We start from the raw sequence: 18,594 nt of genomic DNA, 5'->3' as shown, positions 1-18,594 counted from the left end.
TTTTTTTTTTTTTTTTTTAACAGATTTGCTTTAAAGTGATTCTCTTGAAAAAATAACTGCCGAGGCTCAAGGAAATATTAGAATCAATAAATGACAAATTTAATAGATTTCAGTTAAAGAACATTTATAGACATTATATGAGTAAAGCAAATTTCAAATCCACACTAATAATATTTGTTAAGGGTGTGCAAAGACCTGTTAATATCAGCAACAACAACAAAAAATGGTTAGCCCTCAGGAGATTTGACGGGAGGCAAAACGCTGCTGTTCTCTAAATGATGAAACCTGGTAACCGCATACTGGCCTAATTACAAAGAAGGTTTCAGCTTGCCTTTGCATACATGAATGCAAGAGAGGCCAAGAGAACAACGTCACTCGGGTGAGCCCTGATTTTCCACTACGGCCGTTGTCACCCGGGAATATTGCACACTTACTGTATGAAAATGTACATTTCAAAGGATACAAAAAAAAAGGGGCAATTTGGGTTATCTAGAAAACGCAATTGTTGTTGCTGATCGTACGTAAGCTATTAGCAAAAGATGAATCAGGAAGTATTGACGGCCATCAATGCATGACTAAAGTCTATTCAACCCACTTCTGCTATTGTATATGAATAAACACTCCATTCAAAAACAGTATAGGAAATACACACTGTAAATGACACCACTGAAATACACTGATAATAAGTTCGGTTGTTAAAAGCGACACGAATGAACTCCAAGAAAGTGTGTGGTGGTACAGCTCGGTCGTTAAAAAAAAAAAAAAAAAATACATTCATCATCCCGCTGCCTCCTTTCAGCTTCAGACACTACTGTTTAGAACATGACAACAATTATTATATTAAGCAAAAAAGCCACAGAGGGCTTTTTGACTGAGGAGGGGGGGGGGGGGGGGTTGCAAGTTATAACTTCACAAAAATGAATTGTAAGAGATTAAATGCGGTCTTTTGTAATATGCCATATACCGTGGTCAGGGATCCACCAGAAGACAAGGAGGAAGTGTCCGTACCCGAGCCTCAGTTGCTTTTCTTTTCAGGAGAGTTTGGGTAAGGTGCATATGGAGGAGGCATCTCCTTTATCAATAAAATAAAATAAAATGGTATTAATACAAAATAAAGTTACATGACTACTTCAACATTACTAGATGAAAAGTATGTTACCGTGGGCATGTAGACATTGTGTGGATCGCTGGGATTGTAGTACGCATTGCCTGCTGCTTCTGCAGCTTTGGCATTACCTGGGCCTGAAATAAACATGAATCATAAAGGGAAGACAAAGAACCAATACACAACATGAAGTCCCTGAGGATTTAGTCTTTCATGCAAAATCAGATGCCCAACACATGATATCTCAGCAGATGAATGAGGGGGGGGGGGAATGAAATAACAGCACATGAGAGATCATGAGTTGCTTTTTTTTTTTCTATGTGGACTGATTTAAAGTGATTCACTTTGGGCCAGATGGATCACATCTGACGGGTGCAATGAAGCAGAAGAGGGAAAACTCAAGAGAGGGGGGGTTCAAACCTGGAGGTGGTGGAGCTGTCCAGTTTTGCGGGGGTGCAGCCCAGTTTGGAGGGGGCCCTGGATACGGGGGAGGTGGGGCCATGTAGTCAGACCCGGTTGGGTATGGGTACATTCCTGGAATGCATGTCAACACATAAGGTCACAGACCTTGAGATGCCTTGAGGCAAAACAGCTGTTGCAAATCCAGCAAAGGCAAAAACCTCAACCCCAAAAAAGTGAATGTAAGGTATTAATTCCTAACAGAGAAAATCAAGGACATTTTTGCTTTTGTAATCGGTCATATTTTGGGAGAAAAAAAAAAAACAGCACCTGGAGCAGCTGCTGGGTAAGGGTAGCCCATGTTACCAGGAGCAGCAGGAGGAGGAGGGGGCGGCTGCGGGTAGAAGCCGTTCTGCTGCGGAGCAGGCGCAAAAGGATAGCCTTGAGCGGCAGGTGGAGGCGGGCCGTAGCCGTTCATCATTCCAGGAGAAGGGTAGCCATGATATGACGCAGCACCATTCTGGGCCGGGTCTCCACGGGAAGCTGTAAGACAGTGTGGTAACACGTGTTTTGTAACAGCTTTTACCCGTATGCTGTGGTAACGGCAAGAACGGAAAGTCATGAAGAAACCATTTGTGGCCAGTTTGAAGAGATGCTGGCCGAGCTCGATGGCTCCTCCGCTGGGAAATGACATCTTGAAATGAGCCTGACCCTCCCAGCCACCTGGTAATTTACACAGTCAAACATTTTAGATTTATATTTAGAAATTGCATTTTTTTTTTTTTTTATTTCTAAAAAGCGCTAAAATTAAAACAGGATACCTACCGCCCGGCTCAGCTGACACGGTCCCTTTAATGTAGTTGGCAGCAAACACGGGCTGCTCGATGCTGCATCCCTTCATCAGATAATAGGGGAACATGGCAGAACCCAGGCAATCTTTTGTGTTACTGGACACAAACACCATCTAAGCCAGCGGGCGGTTAAAAAACAAACAAACATAAGAGTAAGGTCAACTATATAATGGAAAGAACAGCTAAAGTACCAGCAAATGGCTCATAGTATGTAATGTCGGCATTACCTTGTATGGTGTGAGGTACACAGTGCCCTTCTTGGTCCCCTTAAGTAGGTCCGATTTACTGCTGACATCACTGAACGACAGCTCCACATTTTTACATTCCCTTAATACACTGGCGAGGAAGGAAAAAAGATTAAAATCAGGGTTTTTTTTCAACTCTTGTGCTTTCAAATGCCAGTCAGACACACAAATTCTGAACCAGACAATTCCTGTTTTGAATCTGGTATATTTTTCTACTTTTCCGAAGACGTCCAAAAACGTTTTTTTATATATAATGAAACACAACTTGACTCCTGCTCCTAATGCCACTCACTAGGCCACGCCCCTTACAGGCAGATATATTGTAACTTCACTTTATAAAACCAGATTATGTCTTTCTATTTATATTTTAATGTGAGGCCATTTGTTGTTATTGAAAACGTGTTACAAAACAACTGTGTTTTGGGGAAGGGCTGGAACAGATTAATGGCTGTTCAAATAATTTCTGTCTAGATTTATTAACATATCTTAATTATGAAACAATTTAAACTTGTAGGTCATGTTAGAACTCGATATGTATCGTAACTTACCTTATTTATCTTATTATATTTGCCACTGTTTAGCTAAAGCTTTCCAAAGACAACTCTAAGTATGGTGTAATTAAATTCTACGTCACTTCAGACTAAAAATATTACTCACATTCCGAAATTAATATCTCAAAATTATGATACATTCGATTATAGCCAGTAAAGTGGACGACAAGACACGATAATGTCAACATACTGGCTTCCTGTTTTGAAAGTTAGCTTATAGCGCGCCATTCTTTAATGAGCTAAACTACAGCCGAACCGTCACTATAGTACGCGAATTTGGCAAATCTGTTTTAAAACCATTTTTAAAACATCACGTGGAAAACAGCCAGCGGCACAGCTGCGTCAGCTTAGTTGTGCTAAAGCTAAACTAGGCCACGATGCTGATGTTGGTTACGAACTAAACAAGCCAACAAGGCTAATTTTTCCGTCAAATCGCATTGGCAAAAAAATAAAAAAAAAGGAAGTTTATCATACCTTTCTCCATTGCTGATCATCACTCCGCCATTTTGGGAGTGATTTCTATTTAACGCCATGGTCGTGTAGCTGTTGCGCTCGCTGGTGTTTAGTGGAGTTTGTTTGCGCTCCACTGACAAGAAACGCCACATACGTCACGCCACGACACCACCTGGGCATACGTCACTTCCTGTAAAATCAAAATAAAGGTAAGCGCTTCTGAGTCTCTGAAACGTCCTTGCTTAAACCTGAAGGCTGCAATAAAATGTTATTTTGATTATAAAATGAACAGAAGATTGTGCAAATACGTACAGTATTTTTGTGCAATGATGTAAGATAGATATTTTAAATGTAGTTATTTAAAAATAGTTGATTGAAATTAACTATAAATTGTTACATTATTGTAAATTATTAATTCTATATACTTTATATATATATAACTAATTGATCAAATTCAAAAGAATGTAGATGTGTTTGTAAATGTTTTATTTTCATAAAATATTTTCCTGACAAAATATTCATCAAATACATGGTCGTTTTTAACAATAATTTTAATATTGGCTCCGATTTGAGTCATTAATCCTTTGACGGAGGGTTGCTCGGGTTCCAGCTTCTAACCAATTAGACCTAATTGGATAGTCACATGATACCTACCTGTCTACTTCAACTAGCGATCCACCTAGTTAGATGTGGGCCATGCTAAAGAAAGACAAAGTATTAACACTACAAAGAGATGAATAGTCATTTTGTAACATTTTATTTGATTTCCATTGTTTTGACCTTCAACATTCAACTCCATCTGTGTATCGAAAAGGGCTCAACGCCAACTCGGAGGCAAAGTCTTGCCTTGCCCAGAGTCAGCTGCTCTCAGAGGGGAATAAAAGCTGTATTTGGCTCGCAGGTCATCGATAATATTCGCGTAAAAGGTGAGACTGCACCGTCAAATTGACAACTATTACGCTATACTCACTTAAAAGTTATAATCGCTTTGCTCTTATGTCAGACAAGACGGGGGCAACATTCACAGTGCCCAAGTCTGAAAGCTTGTGTGGGGTCAAAATGGCCAGGCACAACAACCAGAGCCTCATTTTCATCAGCACATACGACAGCTGCTATGCTCAACTGAAGGTAAAAGAACATTTGAATAGTTCAATTCACAAAATGATATTCAATGTGATGCCTTTGAACCCTCAGGACAACAAAATGGTCATCCCACTGCAAGTGCAGCTGAGAGGAGATGATCGACTGTTCAATGTCAACATCAGCTGCCCTCTGACAAGGAGACCCAAGGGGAGTCCCCCACTCCCACCAAAAAGTGAGTTACCTTGAGAGATTACTGTTCCAAACAACAGGTGTCTTAAAAAACATTTGTTCCAGAATTCCATGGAGAGTGTGCGATCCACAAAGACCTCCAAGTGAAATGTGGACAACAAAGAGTGTCTCCGGCTTCCTGCGCCAATTATGGATGCTGCTACAATTCTACAGATGCAACGTGCTACTATAGACTCAATTGTGAGTTTTTACAAATTGTGTGTGTATAAAGAACCAAATGTTTTTCATTTGGGCAATTCTTCCAGCCTGTTCTCTGGATGGACATTTTGTGTTTGCTGTGGAAGCCACCGCGATGGACCTGCCCATGCGCCCAAGAAGACTCCGAGTCAAGAATCAGCCACAATGCATCCCAGTGATCGCCACCCCACACGTTTCCATCTTTAAGATTCACGTCATGGATTGTGGGGTTAAAGCAAAGGTCGTGCGGATTCCTTGATTCAGAATCTGTCAATCAAAACTCAATGACATAACCACTTACTGTGATTATTCTGCTACTCCACCTGCCTTTAGGTCAACGGAGATGTTGTCGTCTATGAGTTGGAGGTGGAGGAGCTGCCCGAGCCTAGGAGGACAAACCAATCATCATTCAAGTAATTCATCCCACACAATTGGCATTCTGCTACATGAGCGTCTTTACTGACCCATTTACTTTTTTCCAAGTCTCCAAGTTGACTGTGAATATGAAGCATCGGCGGCAAAGCGTGCAGTGTATCTGCATTCCTTCAACAAGGTGACCAACCCGCCACCTGTGGTTGGTCTGGGAACCATCAACGTGCAGATGAGAATTGCCACAGGTAATAAAACGCAAAGACTCCCTTTTAGCTTTGATAGTCAACAAAGCCTTTTGTTCATCTAGATGCATCCTTCACATGTTTCATTCCCGAGGACCAGCTTCCACTGACGTTGCCACTGCGTGAAACCATCTCCGTGGAAATCTCTATTGCGCAACCGACGCCAGACAGCACACTGTCCCTGCATGTAAGGGATTGCTTCGCCTACCCGGCATCTCGACACTCTGTGTGGACGCTTCTTTATGATGGGTAAGGAATGAACAGAATTGCCAAATTGGAGCTGCTAGCTTAATCTTCTCCGCCTGGATAGATGTCCTAACCACCTGGATGACTCCAGAGGTTCAGTCCCTGTGGACAACCAGGGTAAAACGCATTCTCGTTCCCAAGTCCGAAGATTTGACGTCAAGACTTTTGCCTTCTTTAAAAAAGGCCAGCTGAGTGTTGAAGAAGTAAGTTGGGGCGGGGGGGGGAAAAAAACCCCAACAGCTTCCTGACTCCTTTTTGGGTCTATTTTTTTTTTTCTCAGATATACTTCTATTGTTGGGTGGAAATTTGCACACAGGATGTGGACTGTACACAACGCTGTGCCATCATTTGTGAGTACTGTATATTATTGTTGGGGTTCAAAGACTGGGGGAGCGAGAAGGGCTTTAGGGTCAAACTAAAATGTTCTTACCCCCCCACAGCATCTGAAGGTGAGAGACTCAGAAGAGAGGCTTCATCTGAAATGCATCCCACCCAGCTGGTCTCTTTGGGCCCTTTGCTACTGCGTCAGAATAGCACGAAAATTAAGAGTGGTCCGTGTGTTCAGCAGAACAGTGGTAAGTCCAGCTCATGTCTCAACTGGTCAGGAAGATTTGGATCGTTGATGGTTTATGATGCTGTCTCTTCCTCAGTGTATACTGACACGGTATTTGTTCTTGCTGGCATGGGGGCGATGACAACGCTGCTGCTGGCGGTGGTGGTGATATCGTGTCTAAGCAACAGGAAGTGTCCCAAACAAAGGGCAACACAAGTTTCTGATGCTCAGGTTGAAGATGTGATCTCATAATAAATATTTCACGTAGCCCTCAGGAAATGGTCCGGTTTACTACTTTATCTGTTACATTACACTCATCAGCTTTTAGTATCAGTTTATATTTGGAGAAATTAGTAGCTACATTACAAATCCAAACTTTCCTTTATGGCATGGACCTATGACAAGTTATACATGACGAAGCTCAAGTAAATTATATACAGATTATAGAGATTTGCCAAGTGAGAAACAACGCAGTGAACGGTTGTTGCGTTGCTTTAATACGGTCTGAACTTTCTTTGAGCCCTGAAGAGCGCTATTCTTTGTTTGTCCTCTTCGAACTTTTTCCTGAGTTCAGCAATATCTGAAACCAAAAACATCAACATGCCTTATTTTCAGAACAGACCAAAAAAAAAGTTTCAAATTCTCCCAGAGACTGACGAATAATGGACGAAGCCAACTTACGTTCTTTCTGTGTGTTTTTATGCTGCCAAGAGTAGAAGTTCAAGAGCTCCTTCCTCTTCTTCTTCCTCATTTCCTTCTGCAGGGCCCTTTTGTTGGCGGCCTCACTGTGGGGACGCGCTTTACTACCCTTTTGCCCCCTGGTGACTTTCACCCAGCCCTCCTCATCCTCTTTTTGTTTCTCCTCCTCCTCCTTCAGGCGCTCCGCTTCCTGGTACAAATGAAAACAAATACATTAAGACCATGCAATGCGCTTGAAACATTCAAAGCTAATACAACGTACCTCTTCTTTCGTCTTGTCAAAATTCTTCATGTACTCATCGACTACATTTTGAAGGATGTCCGGCTGAACGATGGAATCTTTGCACTGTTGGATCCATTCTGGGAAAGCCATACACAAGTCAAACTGGATTTAAAGCACAACAAAACACTCATTATGGTGTTGTTAATGTGGAAACTTGACTCACTTTGTATACCAGTTTTAACTGTACGCCCTGTTGAGCAGACCACCAAAGGCGCATTGTAGGGGTGCGATTTAGCTGCTGCAATACTGGAGGGACTATTGAACACGATGTAACCAACTTTGAAACTCTGAATACAGAGAGGAAAGGCATGAGAAGAATGGCATTGCAGAACAGAAATGACTAAAAAAAAAAAAAAAAAAAAAGTTACTCTACCTGTTTTTCAGCCGGTTTGAAGAATTTGGACAGTTTCGGTTCAGATTGGCGGAATGCGCCCGGGTGATCACCCAACTCCACGGATTTAACAGAGCCAAATTGTGAGAACAATTCCTTGACGACTTTCTGAGTGACCAAAAAAAAACACAACACCAATGCTTTTAGGTCATTTAAATTGCGCACACACATATCTACTTATAAACTCAAGAAGTTCTCATTGAATAGTGATTGTTATTGTACCTCGGAGCAATATGGCGGTATGTTGAGGACAAACAACGTCCTGTCGAGTGGTCGGTGGGAACCTGTCTCTGACCGAACTTTGTGCTCCTTCACGTACAATTTGTGTTCAGATTTCATGTCTGCTTTAAACTTCAAGGGCAACACTGCAAAAAAAGAGAGAAAGGCATATTATAACCGACTAAACGTAAATCTACAGCGTTACCCCTCGCCGCGGATAGGCCCGCTAGGTTTGAGTAAAAATAACTTTATTGAGCTATACATTTATTAATGAAATGACAAAGATGCGTTCTTCCGTTGGTAATTTAAGGAAATCTACAAGCTATACGACACAAGTACTGTTTAAATACCTGCAAATCCTCCAGGAATAATACAAGCCTTGCCGTTGGCATGGCTGCGCCTGGACGGTGCCATCTTGTTGTGACCTAGTGTTGGCTCGTGAGTGAACGATTCGTTCAAAGGAACGGATCTTTTCAGTGAACGAGAGTGAACGAATCACTTCCTACTCTTCGTTCTTTTTTCAGTTCATATGACGATTCGTTTGAACGAATCTTTTGAACGAACTGATTCCACAGAGTCAGTTCACTTAAAAGAACTGGAATGCACATCACTATTGTGACCCTTCAAACCGGAAGTAAAACTAATACGCCACAATGACGTCCGTCGTGTATTTTAATTTGAAGGGGAAATGCGTTTCCTCGCTCAATTTTATTATGAAATAGAATCAACATAATCTAACGAGACCAGCTCAAATAGGCAAATAATTTCTCAGGAAAGAAAAGGGTGGAAAAACAAGCCTTGGACAACCTTTTTACAAAGCTAGCTCTTTAATGACATTATAGGACAGTTTATGAGCTCTCTAATATTTTTCTAACTTGCAAATCAAAAGTTCAAAGTGATTTACAGTACAAAATATGTGTACTACGGGAGGGAACAAAAAATTAAAGCCAATCATCAAAATGATGAAAGTCACACAATCAACAACAACAAAATCTGACTGGGTGAAACTAGTTTACGTACAAAGTAAACTTTGGAATTGGACCACCACGCTGGTTATTTTTTATTTAACCGTGTAAAAGACTCCTTTTATCAGGTATACATACAGCAAGGAAGGCAACCTAAGCGTCCCGTGTAATAATATGAGTTTGGATTATTGTCTATTTTCTCTTGTGAACTGAAACTGAATGAACTGAGCACACAGGTGCAGCTCAAAAACAATACTGTTATAGGAATCATGAATGGGTATGGGTGAAGTAAGCAAATTGGTGCTAATTTGTAATATTACACACACACCAAATTAGTTGGCTTTGGGGAAAATTCAGTTGTCCAACTATTCCATCTTGGCAGAACAGGGACTAATAGCAGACCGATAAAACACAGGATGCTAAATACAACTGAGTCGTTATGAGTATTGAATGTGTCAAATTGCTTTTCTACATGTGGTGTGTGTCTTGCTGTCCAGATGAACCCCACTGAGAATGCATCAATATGTTCAGAAACAGGTTTGGGCGACAACCTATATTTTGATGCGGAAGGCAGTGGCCTGTGAGCTGGGGGGCTCGGTGGTTGAGGAGGACTGCGCAGTGGACTTAAAGAGAGCTTTCAGGATTGTCTGGGGGTCCACCTCAGGAGTTGGCTGGGACGTTCTCTGGCTTGCAGAACGAGACAAGGCGGGAGGGAGGCCATCTTTCTTGGCCCCACTGCCAGCGCCCGGGGTGTCACTCAGTCGCCTGGGAAAAAACAGGCGAATAGTTTCATGTCAACTTTCCTAACTTACCCAGCAATAGTAAAATTCGAGTTAGTCTAAGTAACATTTACCACTGTTAAAGAATTTCATAAAGCTCGCTTACAAGAGAATGGGCTGATCAGAAGTGATGACATTTCCCTGAATGTGAATATTACACTTCATGGGCTGACCTGTGTGTGAACAAGGAAGACAAAGAAAGGCATGAATGGAAATGCTTGCTTTCCTGAATACAGCAAATGTAAACCACACAGTCCCTAAATATCGTCACGTTGAATTCATTCAGAAAATCTTCACGCATTGATGGCGTTGTTTGTTCTGAGCACTCACCGTCCAGGCAGCGGTTGTTGTACTTTCGATATGCGCTAACAGCATCGTCTTTGCGGACAAACACTACTTCAGCGACGCCCACCTTCACCAGGCGTGCTCGCTTCAAGGCACCGCACACGCAGAACAGCTCCTGTGAACAAATCGATGTGTTTTTTTTTTAGGGGTCGGTAGCTATGATTTCGATACGAAGGGTGGAAAGTCTCTTTTGAACCATGTGTGTAAATGTAGCCTTGGATTTACTTACCACTATGTCTTCCTCACTGACTCGGGGATGTAAGTTATTCACTGTTATTTTGGTGCCTTCCAAAGGGCTGAAAATAGGCTGAAAAAATGACAAGATGTCATTAAACCGGTCACAACTATGGCAGGAAGTCTTGCTTTCCTGTATAAAAATTCCGTAACCCGACATATTGTCTATAAACTGGTTACAGGTGTTTACCTGAGGGGGTGGAGGCGCTGCGCTGTGTTGAGCCGAGCTGTGCTGGAGAGTCCTCGAAACAGGCTTCAAGGCTGCAGCGGGAGGCCGAGGGGTTGTTGTACTAGCGGTGGGCCGGGTGGGGGCAATGGGGACAGGAGGGCGAGGGGCTGAGTAAGCATCATTTTTAACCACCTTGGTTATTGGGGCTGACATGGAAAATGGGGAGCCAACTGGGCCATCCTGTGAAATGATCACAATGAAAAAGTTGAAATATGTGCGAGATGTAATAAGGAAATACGTCTGTATTGACGCAAGATATACTCTTACCCGTGACTGAAGCAAATTGTTGGAAGTAGTAATTTTGATTTGTTTATTTGGAGGGCCGTCGTGATCATTTGAGACCGGCTGCAGGACACAAATTAAAGTTATTTTTTTTACACTAACGTGATAAAAATGAGACCATTGGAAACTGAAAATGTAATTTTTGTAATACCTGTGAGTGAAGACGCATTCCACCAAGAACTCCAACTGGGCGCTGCTGTAAAATGAGGTTGGACAACGAGTTTTAGTTTACTGGTTTAAAAAAAGAAAATCCGCAATACAGATGTAGTGCAATACAGAAAGGCTTTCCGCTCACCTGGATGGTCTTGGTTATTTTTAGAGGCAGTAGAGCAGATGCCAGGGTTTGCGGCCCACTACTCATGCTCCTCTTAAGGCTCAACCTATCACGAGCATCTGTCATTCCCTTGTTAAGATGGCCGATGGCGCCATCCCTCCCACTCAGTCCGTGCACGTTTGGGCCAAACAGCCTTGTGTTCACACCTGCAAAGTGGTTGTTGGCTTGGATCTTCATCTGTGGCACGAGTGTGTAGCTCTGCAGTTGGTGTGTCGCTGCTGTCTTTTGGATGGCCTGTACAGGCACAGTGAACACATTCTGCTGCTGTTTGCGCGAGTTGATCATCTGACGGGCATCCTGCACTCCTGCTGTCGCTCCACCTCTGCCACGGATTTTAAAGCGAGCATCTTTCTGAACCAGCTTTTCTCTGGCATCTTTCAATGGAAATCCTGACAAAATATGGACAAAACACGTGACGTTAATAAATCGAATGTAGAAGAGGATTCACACAGACATACAGTCAGGACTGTACCATCTTTATATAGACTTGGAAAATGAATGAATGAATGAATGCTACTGTAACACTCTTACCCGGTCCTCCTCCTAGTCGTTGCCGAGCATCAGTCACGCCAATCCTTTGACGGGCATCAAAGGTCCGGCCAACCCCTCCTGCACCCCGTCCAAACATAGTTCTGGGATAGATGATGCAATACAATAGGTTAGTAACTTTAGCAATATCAGAATAACAATGCTGCAAATTGCCTTTGGATTATTACTCAAATCACACAGAACAAGGGTAACTAGTAAGACTAAGGTCGGTGGTCAACCCTTGGTAGTCGGTCAGTGGCCTTACTACTAGTGTAGCTCCGTATTGAGTAATCATTACTTAATGTAACGAATCCATTGGTATATTATCATAAGTAATACCTTGAATCGGTTAAGTAAATCTGAATTGTCACGGCTAGACCACATGCTACTATCTAAAAAGTACGTAGCTGCTAAAATTAGCCAGTCTGCAAAAATAACAGGCGCACGACAAAACGTTACTATACACGCCATCAAAACAATGTATATACTTAACACATTTTAACGGACACCATTACAAACATTTATTGTGAATTGGGTGATAAGTAAACGAATTGCATTCCAAACTAAATGATTCCAATGTGAATGGCCTAACATCAAGCTAATGCTAATGCACGTATATTAGCACTCGACAAGCGCTCGCTGTAAGAGCATGAGCAAGCTATCACTAGTTCACGATTAGCCAGCAAGTTCCTGAATAAGCCTCGGTTCCCTGATAACGGTTTTAGTGCCAGAAAAGTATCAAAAACTACCAAACATCAACCACACATAAAGTAATTTAGCAGTCTTTTACCGTTTAACCGGCACCTTAACGTTTATTCCGCGTTGTCGTATCACTTCATCCAAAGACACGTCCGCCATTTTGCCAAGCTGCAATCAACTGCGCATGCGCGATCGACAACGTTACGGAAACCTTGTTGGTTCATAAAGGCTTTTATGTTAAATGAACTCTAGTATATTCTTGTAGTAAACCGTCCATCGAATATAGGCCAAATAAAACCGACACCCATTTTGAATAGATACAATTACTAAAAACTAGTTGACAAAACTAAGTTTCATATACAAAAACATATCTACAATCGATTGTTCTTGAATCGTGGGTCAGTCCTGTTCCCCATGAGCCTTTGCGCATATCACAAGCATTAATTTCGCATAAACTGGCGACACTAATAACAAAACTAACAGTAAAGATGCTGTGATTAAAAAACATAATGATCTCGACTGTAATATTTAACATTACATATTAAAAAAAAAAAATTCTGAACAGTTTAATTCAGTACGCTATGTTGCCATTCTTACAACTTTGACTGTACATATATAGTCACTGTGCATATACACAAGCTCACGACCATCTATTGGTTATGCCTTAAACTGATGAGTAAGGAAAATAACGACGCGGGGTGACGCCCGTGTCCTCGTACAATTTGCGAGATGAATTTTTGAAAGGGGAAAGGTCCGCCCGTTGAGGTGACTTGCCTACTTTGCTTGATGCCTCGCAGGACATGGATCTTCCCTGTTCCCCCACACGGTTAAAGAAAATTTTCTGACAAAGAAAACAAGCCCTGGAAATTAAAATTGAAATTCAAAGCACACAAGCAATCTACCATTCTGTACTCCTTAACTATTATGATGACAAATACATTATATAATAATGTAATAAATCTACCACACACTATTAATTCCTCTGCTGATGACTACCTCCGCTGAAATTGGCTACATCTTTAGTCAGAAAGATTGTTCATTTCTACCCCTAAATTTAAATAATTTACGAATATAATTTAATAAGAATCTGGATCATGACTAACTAGTCTTTTAGGCCATTACTTAAGGAGAGTGTTGTTATAAAATAACATCAACAGAGGGTAGCATTTGTCCATTATAAACACACCTCACTTCCAATGTCTTGAAAATCATCTCGACGATGAACTCCAACCCCCATGATGCAACTCGGCACGCACAGCTCCAAACGCAGCGGGGGTGGTGCGGTCCCTTCCTCCAGGCTCCAGCAGCTCATCACCGCTGTGCTGCAGATCCGCTCCAAGAGAAATGGCAGCAGCCTTGTCCCGTGCCCTAAAACTACCCGGTAAGGTGCAAATAGCATGATATCAACAGATAAAGTAGTGACGTTTATTGTTATATATGATCATTGCCCAAAACACCGGGGAATCTGTCGCATGCAAATCCGTTATTTTGACGTGTCACTTAATTTGCATTCTCCTGTCGCCTCTTGAACGTATCGGCACGTGTTTTTGTTTTTTTTTAAATGTCATACATCGTACGCATGTATAGATTTATGGAAGTACTCGCTAATTTTCCTTTGTAAGCATTTCTGCTACCCGCTAGCAGTCCGCTAGCTAGTAACCCCCCCAAGACCCCATTGTCCTATTGATCACAGTTACCGTCAAGGTTCCTATATCATGTATATTTAAAAAATAATAATTACTGACGTTATTACAGACTAACAATTTATCCCTGCATATTTTTCTTCTGATTTATAGCGCTACATAAACAAAGAAACAAAATAAAAACAATGTATTGTGCAACAATGTGCAAAGGATAACATGCTAAAATACGTCATGTTAATTTACTAATAGGAGCTTAAATACCATTTGAGGCAATTATTTGGTTAATTAACATTGTATGTTTAAAAGTGATTCATGTTTGTTCATTTTTATTTACGATTAATTAGATTTACATGTTAAAATGTTGGTTTATTTTTCACAGTACATTAAAACCGCAATTGAATTCACTGCACTTTATTTGTGTGTAATGTTTAACACTTCACATTGCGATTTGGTGGCCTTTTGACAAAGTTACATATTTAATTGTGCAAGGATCTTTTCAAGTGTGGTAACCTTTGACACGAGTTGACGAGTTTTATTTGGACAATATAATTTTGTGTGTGTGTGTGCGTGTGAAGGAAAAAAGGGCTCGGAGCTGGGAGAGTACGACCCACTCACCCAAGCAGACAGCGAGGACGAGAGCGAAGATGATGACCTGGTACTCAACTATCCCCGCAACGGTCTGGGCCGAGACTCCTTCCACGGCGCCGGCGGCTCCACAAAGCTGCGGGGAAGTCGATCCGGGCGACTTGTGGTGGCCGGAGATTCGGCGCAGGAGGATGAGGACGACTGGAGAGAGCGACTCCCCAACAAATCCCAGCAGGGCAGAGACGATGTGAAAGGAGGGCAGTACTGGAGCCCGTCAAGGGAGGACAGGGAGCAGCTTGGGGGATCTGGACTGAGGATTCACGGGACGGATGAGGAAGCCAAGAGGCTGAAGAGGAAGAATGCCGTGCGGGCCTCCTTTTTTCTGGTGCCTCTAGTTTGCGCCATGCTTCTCGTGCTTCTTTGTGCATTCCTGATTCCCTGTCAGAAAGGAGCATTGGCAAAGAGGCCACAATGGGAGCGAGCACTTGGAGATGCTGGAGGTAACAGAACAATAGTTACTGTCCGGGAACAAAAAAATTGACAACTTATGTATGATCTTTTCTTCCATTTAGGTGTAACTCCACCTGCGCTGGCCTTATGGGACGTCGACGGCGATTCCGTGGATGACGTGCTGCTCAGTGTCACCGAGTGGACCAATGACACGCATCCCACACAAGGGAACAAAAGTAGGTTGAACCCTGAAAGGCTTTGACCTCTTATGGTGTACTTGTCCCCTCAACTGGAATGACTCGTCCTGTTGTGCAACCAGTTTACAGCGCCGTGGTCCTGTCTGGTGCTAATGGGCAGCTCCTGTGGAGGAAAGTCATGTGGGAGCCAGTCATGTATATTCAGTGTGGTCTGCAGCTCAACACGAAACCATTACCTGTATGTCTCCTCATTGGGAAGTCTATCATCATGGCTGTGAATGGAACCACAGGTGAGAGACCTGGAAGACTTGCCTGAAGAGTTATCGTAGATACAAAGAACGATAACTCCATGTTCTTCTTTGTGTACTTATCTCAGCATCTCAAAGCCGTTATGTATAAAGGCCAATGTAAGAGATTCCTTTGACTTCACAGGGAAGAACTTGTGGTCCACGCTGCTGAGGAACATTGAATCCCAAGCTGTGTTACTCCCAGATGTCCAAGGAGATTCCGTTCCAGATCTACTGATAGCCACCCTGCCTGCCAACGAGGTGCAGCCATTTTCCACTTGACTTCCCTTCCACACACTGGAGCTAGGATTTTTTTTTTCCTTGTGGGGGTGGCAGTGGCCAATGATATCTACAGAGCAAAAAATATATAATTACATAATATATAATAATAATAAATAATAACTGTTGTTGCATGCACAGTGAATTCCTCCAGTTATTTGGAAACGCATGAATAATTTTGCTCTTTTCACTTTCAGGCTCTGGATCTCTCCCTGACGTTAATTTCTGGGCTGACTGGAGCGACACTCGGACAGTCTGTGTCATTCAACCTCACCGGACAAGGGAAACTGATTGGCCCTCTTCTGCATGAGACTCAACAAGGGGCACCTTACATCTTGTTTGGCCTAGGTACATAAAGAATAATTGTGCAACAAGAATAGAACTTGACAGAAGTTGTAAATGTACCAAAACATCTGCATCTGTTTTCCTAGGTAATGTCGTGGCCATCTCACTGCGGGATATTTACATCCGTGCAACCAGCAAGTTACCGCTGACTCCCACACTAAGACAGAAGGATCCTGGCTGGGAGGGATTGAAGAAAACAAATTCCTCCTCCTCTTTCATACACATCTTCAGGTTGGCCTTAGCAACAACACGCAGTTTGACATAGCAGAAAGCCTCCATAAGAGATTTAGGGGAGAATCTCAGAAGCCACACATTTAAATAGAAATTAATTTGTGTTTTTCTTTGTAGAGGATCTGAGCGTGTGGAGTTCTTGCTGCCCCTGGTGGCCGGTTTTGGCACTTACCACAACAACCTGGACACGCTTTCCAACTTGAATTCCAGTAAGAGCGACTGGGTGTTGGTGTATGGCTTCAGCAAGATCTCTGTGCTCAGACAGAGGGATGCCCGCAAACAGTGGACCTTTAATTCCGCCCCCATACACAGGTAGAATGGAAAATAATTTATTTGTAGTCTCAAATTTGTGATGTCACCTTAAATTATGTCTTTGTGCGTTACAGCCAACCAACTCCTGGACACTTTAATGATGACGGAATCCTCGATCTTTTCTTTCAGCACTCGGCAAACGGCATTATGAAGGTAATGCAATTACAATTTTTTTGAATGATTTAATCCTGCATGTTTGTTTACCTAATTTCTTGAATGACAGGCGCAGGTGATTGACGGGGCAAATGGCCGTCCTCTCTGGACGGCACAGTTCGTGTGCCCCCGTCTTGTTTTGGAAACGGCAGCGGTCTCCACTTCCACTGGCCTATCAGCTTTTGTCTTCTGGGCCAGCGAGCCAATCACTGCACAGAAGAATATCACCAAGGCAACTGTGAGTCTGCCAAGAGAACAAGCTTTGAGATGGCGACAATCCAAGTAGATTTAAATACTCAACTACTATAAACACAATGTCAACATCAGGCACACCTGCACAATCCAATAATAATAATGTTATCTTTGATATAATGATCATAAATGGGATATATAGTGTTTATAACTTTGCACACAGGTGGCCACGGGTGTTACGGCAGCAGAACCAGTCATCCGAAAGCTCTTCCTGTTGCACCCCGCCTATCCCACAATCCTGATGCAGTTGGCGACGACCACCGATACTGCAGTGGCTGCCGCAGGTAGAAGTCAAAAGTAGTCAACTCAGTCTTTGCTGTCATACTAAAGCTTCTCAAAATGGTGTAAATGACATGGTATGATTAATTTACCTTTCATTTTTTTCTGCCAGTGAGCTACGAAAAGCGGCAGAAAGATGCATCCTACATCACCGTATCCCCACGGCCGGCGCCCGACTCGGAGCCCGCCGCTCGGATAGTGAAGAGCATTCGACTCCGTGCGGCCATCGCCAAAGGACGGGTGGTCACATTAGGCGAGAGCTTGGAGACTGGGGTCACTGGTAAACTTGACACGTTTGAGCTTGACAAGTTTTACAGACACCTGTTCTTCAAATATTAGGTAAGGGCAAGTGTTTATAAACATAAGTCATTAACTGTTTTATTTGACCTGTTTTATGATGGGTATATACAGCATCACCGTGCAAATAATTTAATGATGGTAGTTTATACAATGTGCACCACTGCGCATGAATATTATTGTTTTTAGTAACATGCTGCTTTTCTACCATGCTGGGACACAAGAAAGGGTACAACTGGATAACTGCACTAAGAAGGGATTCATTTGAAGCTATTTACATCTTGGCTAATTAATTGGAACTTCATTTCTCTTCTGTTATTTGAATGTGAAGTATTTCTCATTTTTAGTCATGTTATTTATCATTTGTTTCCTTAAATACTTGTATATTTATTTGAATGGAATTTTACAAATGTTTTGTTGAATGCCTAATTGCTGACTTGATCACGGCACTTTGTTTTAATGGAAGGAAGTGTAAATGCAGTCATTCATTTATGAATCTTTTTAATGGTCAGTGTTACATGATCTCAGATCAAATCTTTACAATCTCCTCAAATGATCATGTGGTAATTTTCACGTTGCTATGTGTAAAAGATTGATTGCTGTACAGTATTTATTAAGTTGATGTATTGTCTTATACTGTTTCTAATTTTTTTCTCACTTGGCTGCTCATGAGTACGATATCTTATTGTAAGCTGCAACTTCCTGTATTAAAAATGAGAAAATAAATTCTTTGTGCAACTGGGATGTTTTTGTTTTTAACAGTAAAAATAC

General features: G+C 42.1%; 5 protein-coding genes and 1 non-coding gene across 9 annotated transcripts; 3 read left to right on the top strand and 3 right to left on the bottom strand.

Annotated features, from left to right (window-relative positions):
• Nucleotides 1-29: 29 nt before the first annotated feature.
• On the bottom strand, nucleotides 30-3,779 carry wbp2nl (WBP2 N-terminal like). Its single transcript, XM_037257678.1, has 8 exons — nucleotides 3,626-3,779; nucleotides 2,583-2,691; nucleotides 2,330-2,468; nucleotides 2,135-2,227; nucleotides 1,835-2,047; nucleotides 1,526-1,639; nucleotides 1,160-1,242; nucleotides 30-1,072 (listed from the first exon to the last, which is right to left on the bottom strand). Exons 1-8 carry the CDS (start codon nucleotides 3,754-3,756, stop codon nucleotides 1,016-1,018), a joined length of 939 nt encoding a protein of 312 aa, XP_037113573.1. The 5' UTR covers nucleotides 3,757-3,779; the 3' UTR covers nucleotides 30-1,015.
• Nucleotides 3,780-4,443: 664 nt separating this feature from the next.
• LOC119126409 (zona pellucida sperm-binding protein 4-like) lies at nucleotides 4,444-6,797 on the top strand. Its single transcript, XM_037257677.1, has 12 exons — nucleotides 4,444-4,530; nucleotides 4,608-4,732; nucleotides 4,799-4,919; nucleotides 4,982-5,116; nucleotides 5,182-5,354; nucleotides 5,447-5,526; nucleotides 5,597-5,730; nucleotides 5,793-5,976; nucleotides 6,038-6,176; nucleotides 6,254-6,323; nucleotides 6,414-6,548; nucleotides 6,624-6,797. Exons 2-12 carry the CDS (start codon nucleotides 4,664-4,666, stop codon nucleotides 6,776-6,778), a joined length of 1,395 nt encoding a protein of 464 aa, XP_037113572.1. The 5' UTR covers nucleotides 4,444-4,530; nucleotides 4,608-4,663; the 3' UTR covers nucleotides 6,779-6,797.
• Nucleotides 6,797-8,555, bottom strand: rrp7a (ribosomal RNA processing 7 homolog A). Of its 2 annotated transcripts, XM_037257680.1 has the most exons (8): nucleotides 8,469-8,555; nucleotides 8,122-8,264; nucleotides 7,882-8,007; nucleotides 7,672-7,795; nucleotides 7,488-7,585; nucleotides 7,208-7,415; nucleotides 7,015-7,106; nucleotides 6,797-6,970 (listed from the first exon to the last, which is right to left on the bottom strand). In XM_037257680.1, exons 1-7 carry the CDS (start codon nucleotides 8,530-8,532, stop codon nucleotides 7,021-7,023), a joined length of 849 nt encoding a protein of 282 aa, XP_037113575.1. In that variant the 5' UTR covers nucleotides 8,533-8,555; the 3' UTR covers nucleotides 6,797-6,970; nucleotides 7,015-7,020. The 2 variants fall into 2 exon arrangements, with proteins under 2 accessions (XP_037113575.1, XP_037113574.1); XM_037257679.1 differs by having other exon boundaries at nucleotides 6,797-7,106.
• A 367-nt stretch (nucleotides 8,556-8,922) lies between these two features.
• Nucleotides 8,923-13,884, bottom strand: poldip3 (polymerase (DNA-directed), delta interacting protein 3). Of its 3 annotated transcripts, none has more exons than XM_037256209.1 (11): nucleotides 13,700-13,884; nucleotides 12,605-12,681; nucleotides 11,818-11,918; nucleotides 11,248-11,675; nucleotides 11,104-11,145; nucleotides 10,938-11,015; nucleotides 10,632-10,850; nucleotides 10,437-10,514; nucleotides 10,193-10,322; nucleotides 9,969-10,035; nucleotides 8,923-9,848 (listed from the first exon to the last, which is right to left on the bottom strand). In XM_037256209.1, exons 1-11 carry the CDS (start codon nucleotides 13,823-13,825, stop codon nucleotides 9,635-9,637), a joined length of 1,560 nt encoding a protein of 519 aa, XP_037112104.1. In that variant the 5' UTR covers nucleotides 13,826-13,884; the 3' UTR covers nucleotides 8,923-9,634. The 3 variants fall into 3 exon arrangements, with proteins under 3 accessions (XP_037112104.1, XP_037112105.1, XP_037112106.1); XM_037256210.1 differs by having other exon boundaries at nucleotides 8,924-9,848; nucleotides 11,104-11,148; nucleotides 13,700-13,847; XM_037256211.1 differs by lacking the exon at nucleotides 12,605-12,681 and having other exon boundaries at nucleotides 8,924-9,848; nucleotides 11,104-11,148; nucleotides 13,700-13,865.
• LOC119126438 lies at nucleotides 13,173-13,326 on the top strand. Its single transcript, XR_005098661.1, has one exon. It is a non-coding gene; the product is annotated as a U12 minor spliceosomal RNA (small nuclear RNA).
• On the top strand, nucleotides 13,794-18,551 carry fam234b (family with sequence similarity 234 member B). Its single transcript, XM_037256207.1, has 13 exons — nucleotides 13,794-13,894; nucleotides 14,732-15,241; nucleotides 15,314-15,427; nucleotides 15,511-15,678; nucleotides 15,821-15,936; nucleotides 16,152-16,302; nucleotides 16,386-16,530; nucleotides 16,648-16,842; nucleotides 16,917-16,995; nucleotides 17,066-17,233; nucleotides 17,411-17,531; nucleotides 17,639-17,865; nucleotides 18,013-18,551. The coding sequence occupies exons 1-12, from the start codon at nucleotides 13,858-13,860 to the stop codon at nucleotides 17,863-17,865; spliced, it is 2,031 nt and encodes a 676-aa protein (XP_037112102.1). The 5' UTR covers nucleotides 13,794-13,857; the 3' UTR covers nucleotides 18,013-18,551.
• Nucleotides 18,552-18,594: the final 43 nt, after the last annotated feature.

The sequence above is a fragment of the Syngnathus acus genome, chromosome 8 (assembly GCF_901709675.1).
Source record: "Syngnathus acus chromosome 8, fSynAcu1.2, whole genome shotgun sequence".
NCBI lineage: Eukaryota > Metazoa > Chordata > Actinopteri > Syngnathiformes > Syngnathidae > Syngnathus > Syngnathus acus.
Note: the sequence above shows the minus strand (reverse complement) of the source record. Positions and strands in the feature narration are given on the sequence as shown.

Bases quoted from the DNA above. Each gene is read 5' to 3' on its own strand.
- wbp2nl (XM_037257678.1), bottom strand. From the start codon at position 3,756: ATGTGGCGTTTCTTGTCAGTGGAGCGCAAACAAACTCCACTAAACACC. The intron at 2,469-2,582 runs GTAATGCCGACA...CCGCTGGCTTAG, and splicing joins TGTACCTCACACCATACAAG to ATGGTGTTTGTGTCCAGTAA. The intron at 1,073-1,159 runs GTAACATACTTT...TTATTGATAAAG, and splicing joins ACAATGTCTACATGCCCACG to GAGATGCCTCCTCCATATGC.
- LOC119126409 (XM_037257677.1), top strand. From the start codon at position 4,664: ATGGCCAGGCACAACAACCAGAGCCTCATTTTCATCAGCACATACGAC. The intron at 4,920-4,981 runs GTGAGTTACCTT...CATTTGTTCCAG, and splicing joins TCCCCCACTCCCACCAAAAA to AATTCCATGGAGAGTGTGCG. The intron at 6,549-6,623 runs GTAAGTCCAGCT...TCTCTTCCTCAG, and splicing joins GTGTGTTCAGCAGAACAGTG to TGTATACTGACACGGTATTT.
- rrp7a (XM_037257679.1), bottom strand. From the start codon at position 8,532: ATGGCACCGTCCAGGCGCAGCCATGCCAACGGCAAGGCTTGTATTATT. The intron at 7,796-7,881 runs GTAGAGTAACTT...CTCTGTATTCAG, and splicing joins TCAAACCGGCTGAAAAACAG to AGTTTCAAAGTTGGTTACAT. The intron at 7,416-7,487 runs GTACGTTGTATT...CATTTGTACCAG, and splicing joins TTGACAAGACGAAAGAAGAG to GAAGCGGAGCGCCTGAAGGA.
- poldip3 (XM_037256210.1), bottom strand. From the start codon at position 13,825: ATGAGCTGCTGGAGCCTGGAGGAAGGGACCGCACCACCCCCGCTGCGT. The intron at 11,919-12,604 runs GTAAAAGACTGC...CATCTATCCCAG, and splicing joins GTTAAGGTGCCGGTTAAACG to AACTATGTTTGGACGGGGTG. The intron at 10,323-10,436 runs GTAAGTAAATCC...ATTTGTTCACAG, and splicing joins TCAGTGAGGAAGACATAGTG to GAGCTGTTCTGCGTGTGCGG.
- fam234b (XM_037256207.1), top strand. From the start codon at position 13,858: ATGGCAGCAGCCTTGTCCCGTGCCCTAAAACTACCCG. The intron at 15,937-16,151 runs GTGCAGCCATTT...TTTCACTTTCAG, and splicing joins CCACCCTGCCTGCCAACGAG to GCTCTGGATCTCTCCCTGAC. The intron at 16,996-17,065 runs GTAATGCAATTA...CTTGAATGACAG, and splicing joins CGGCAAACGGCATTATGAAG to GCGCAGGTGATTGACGGGGC.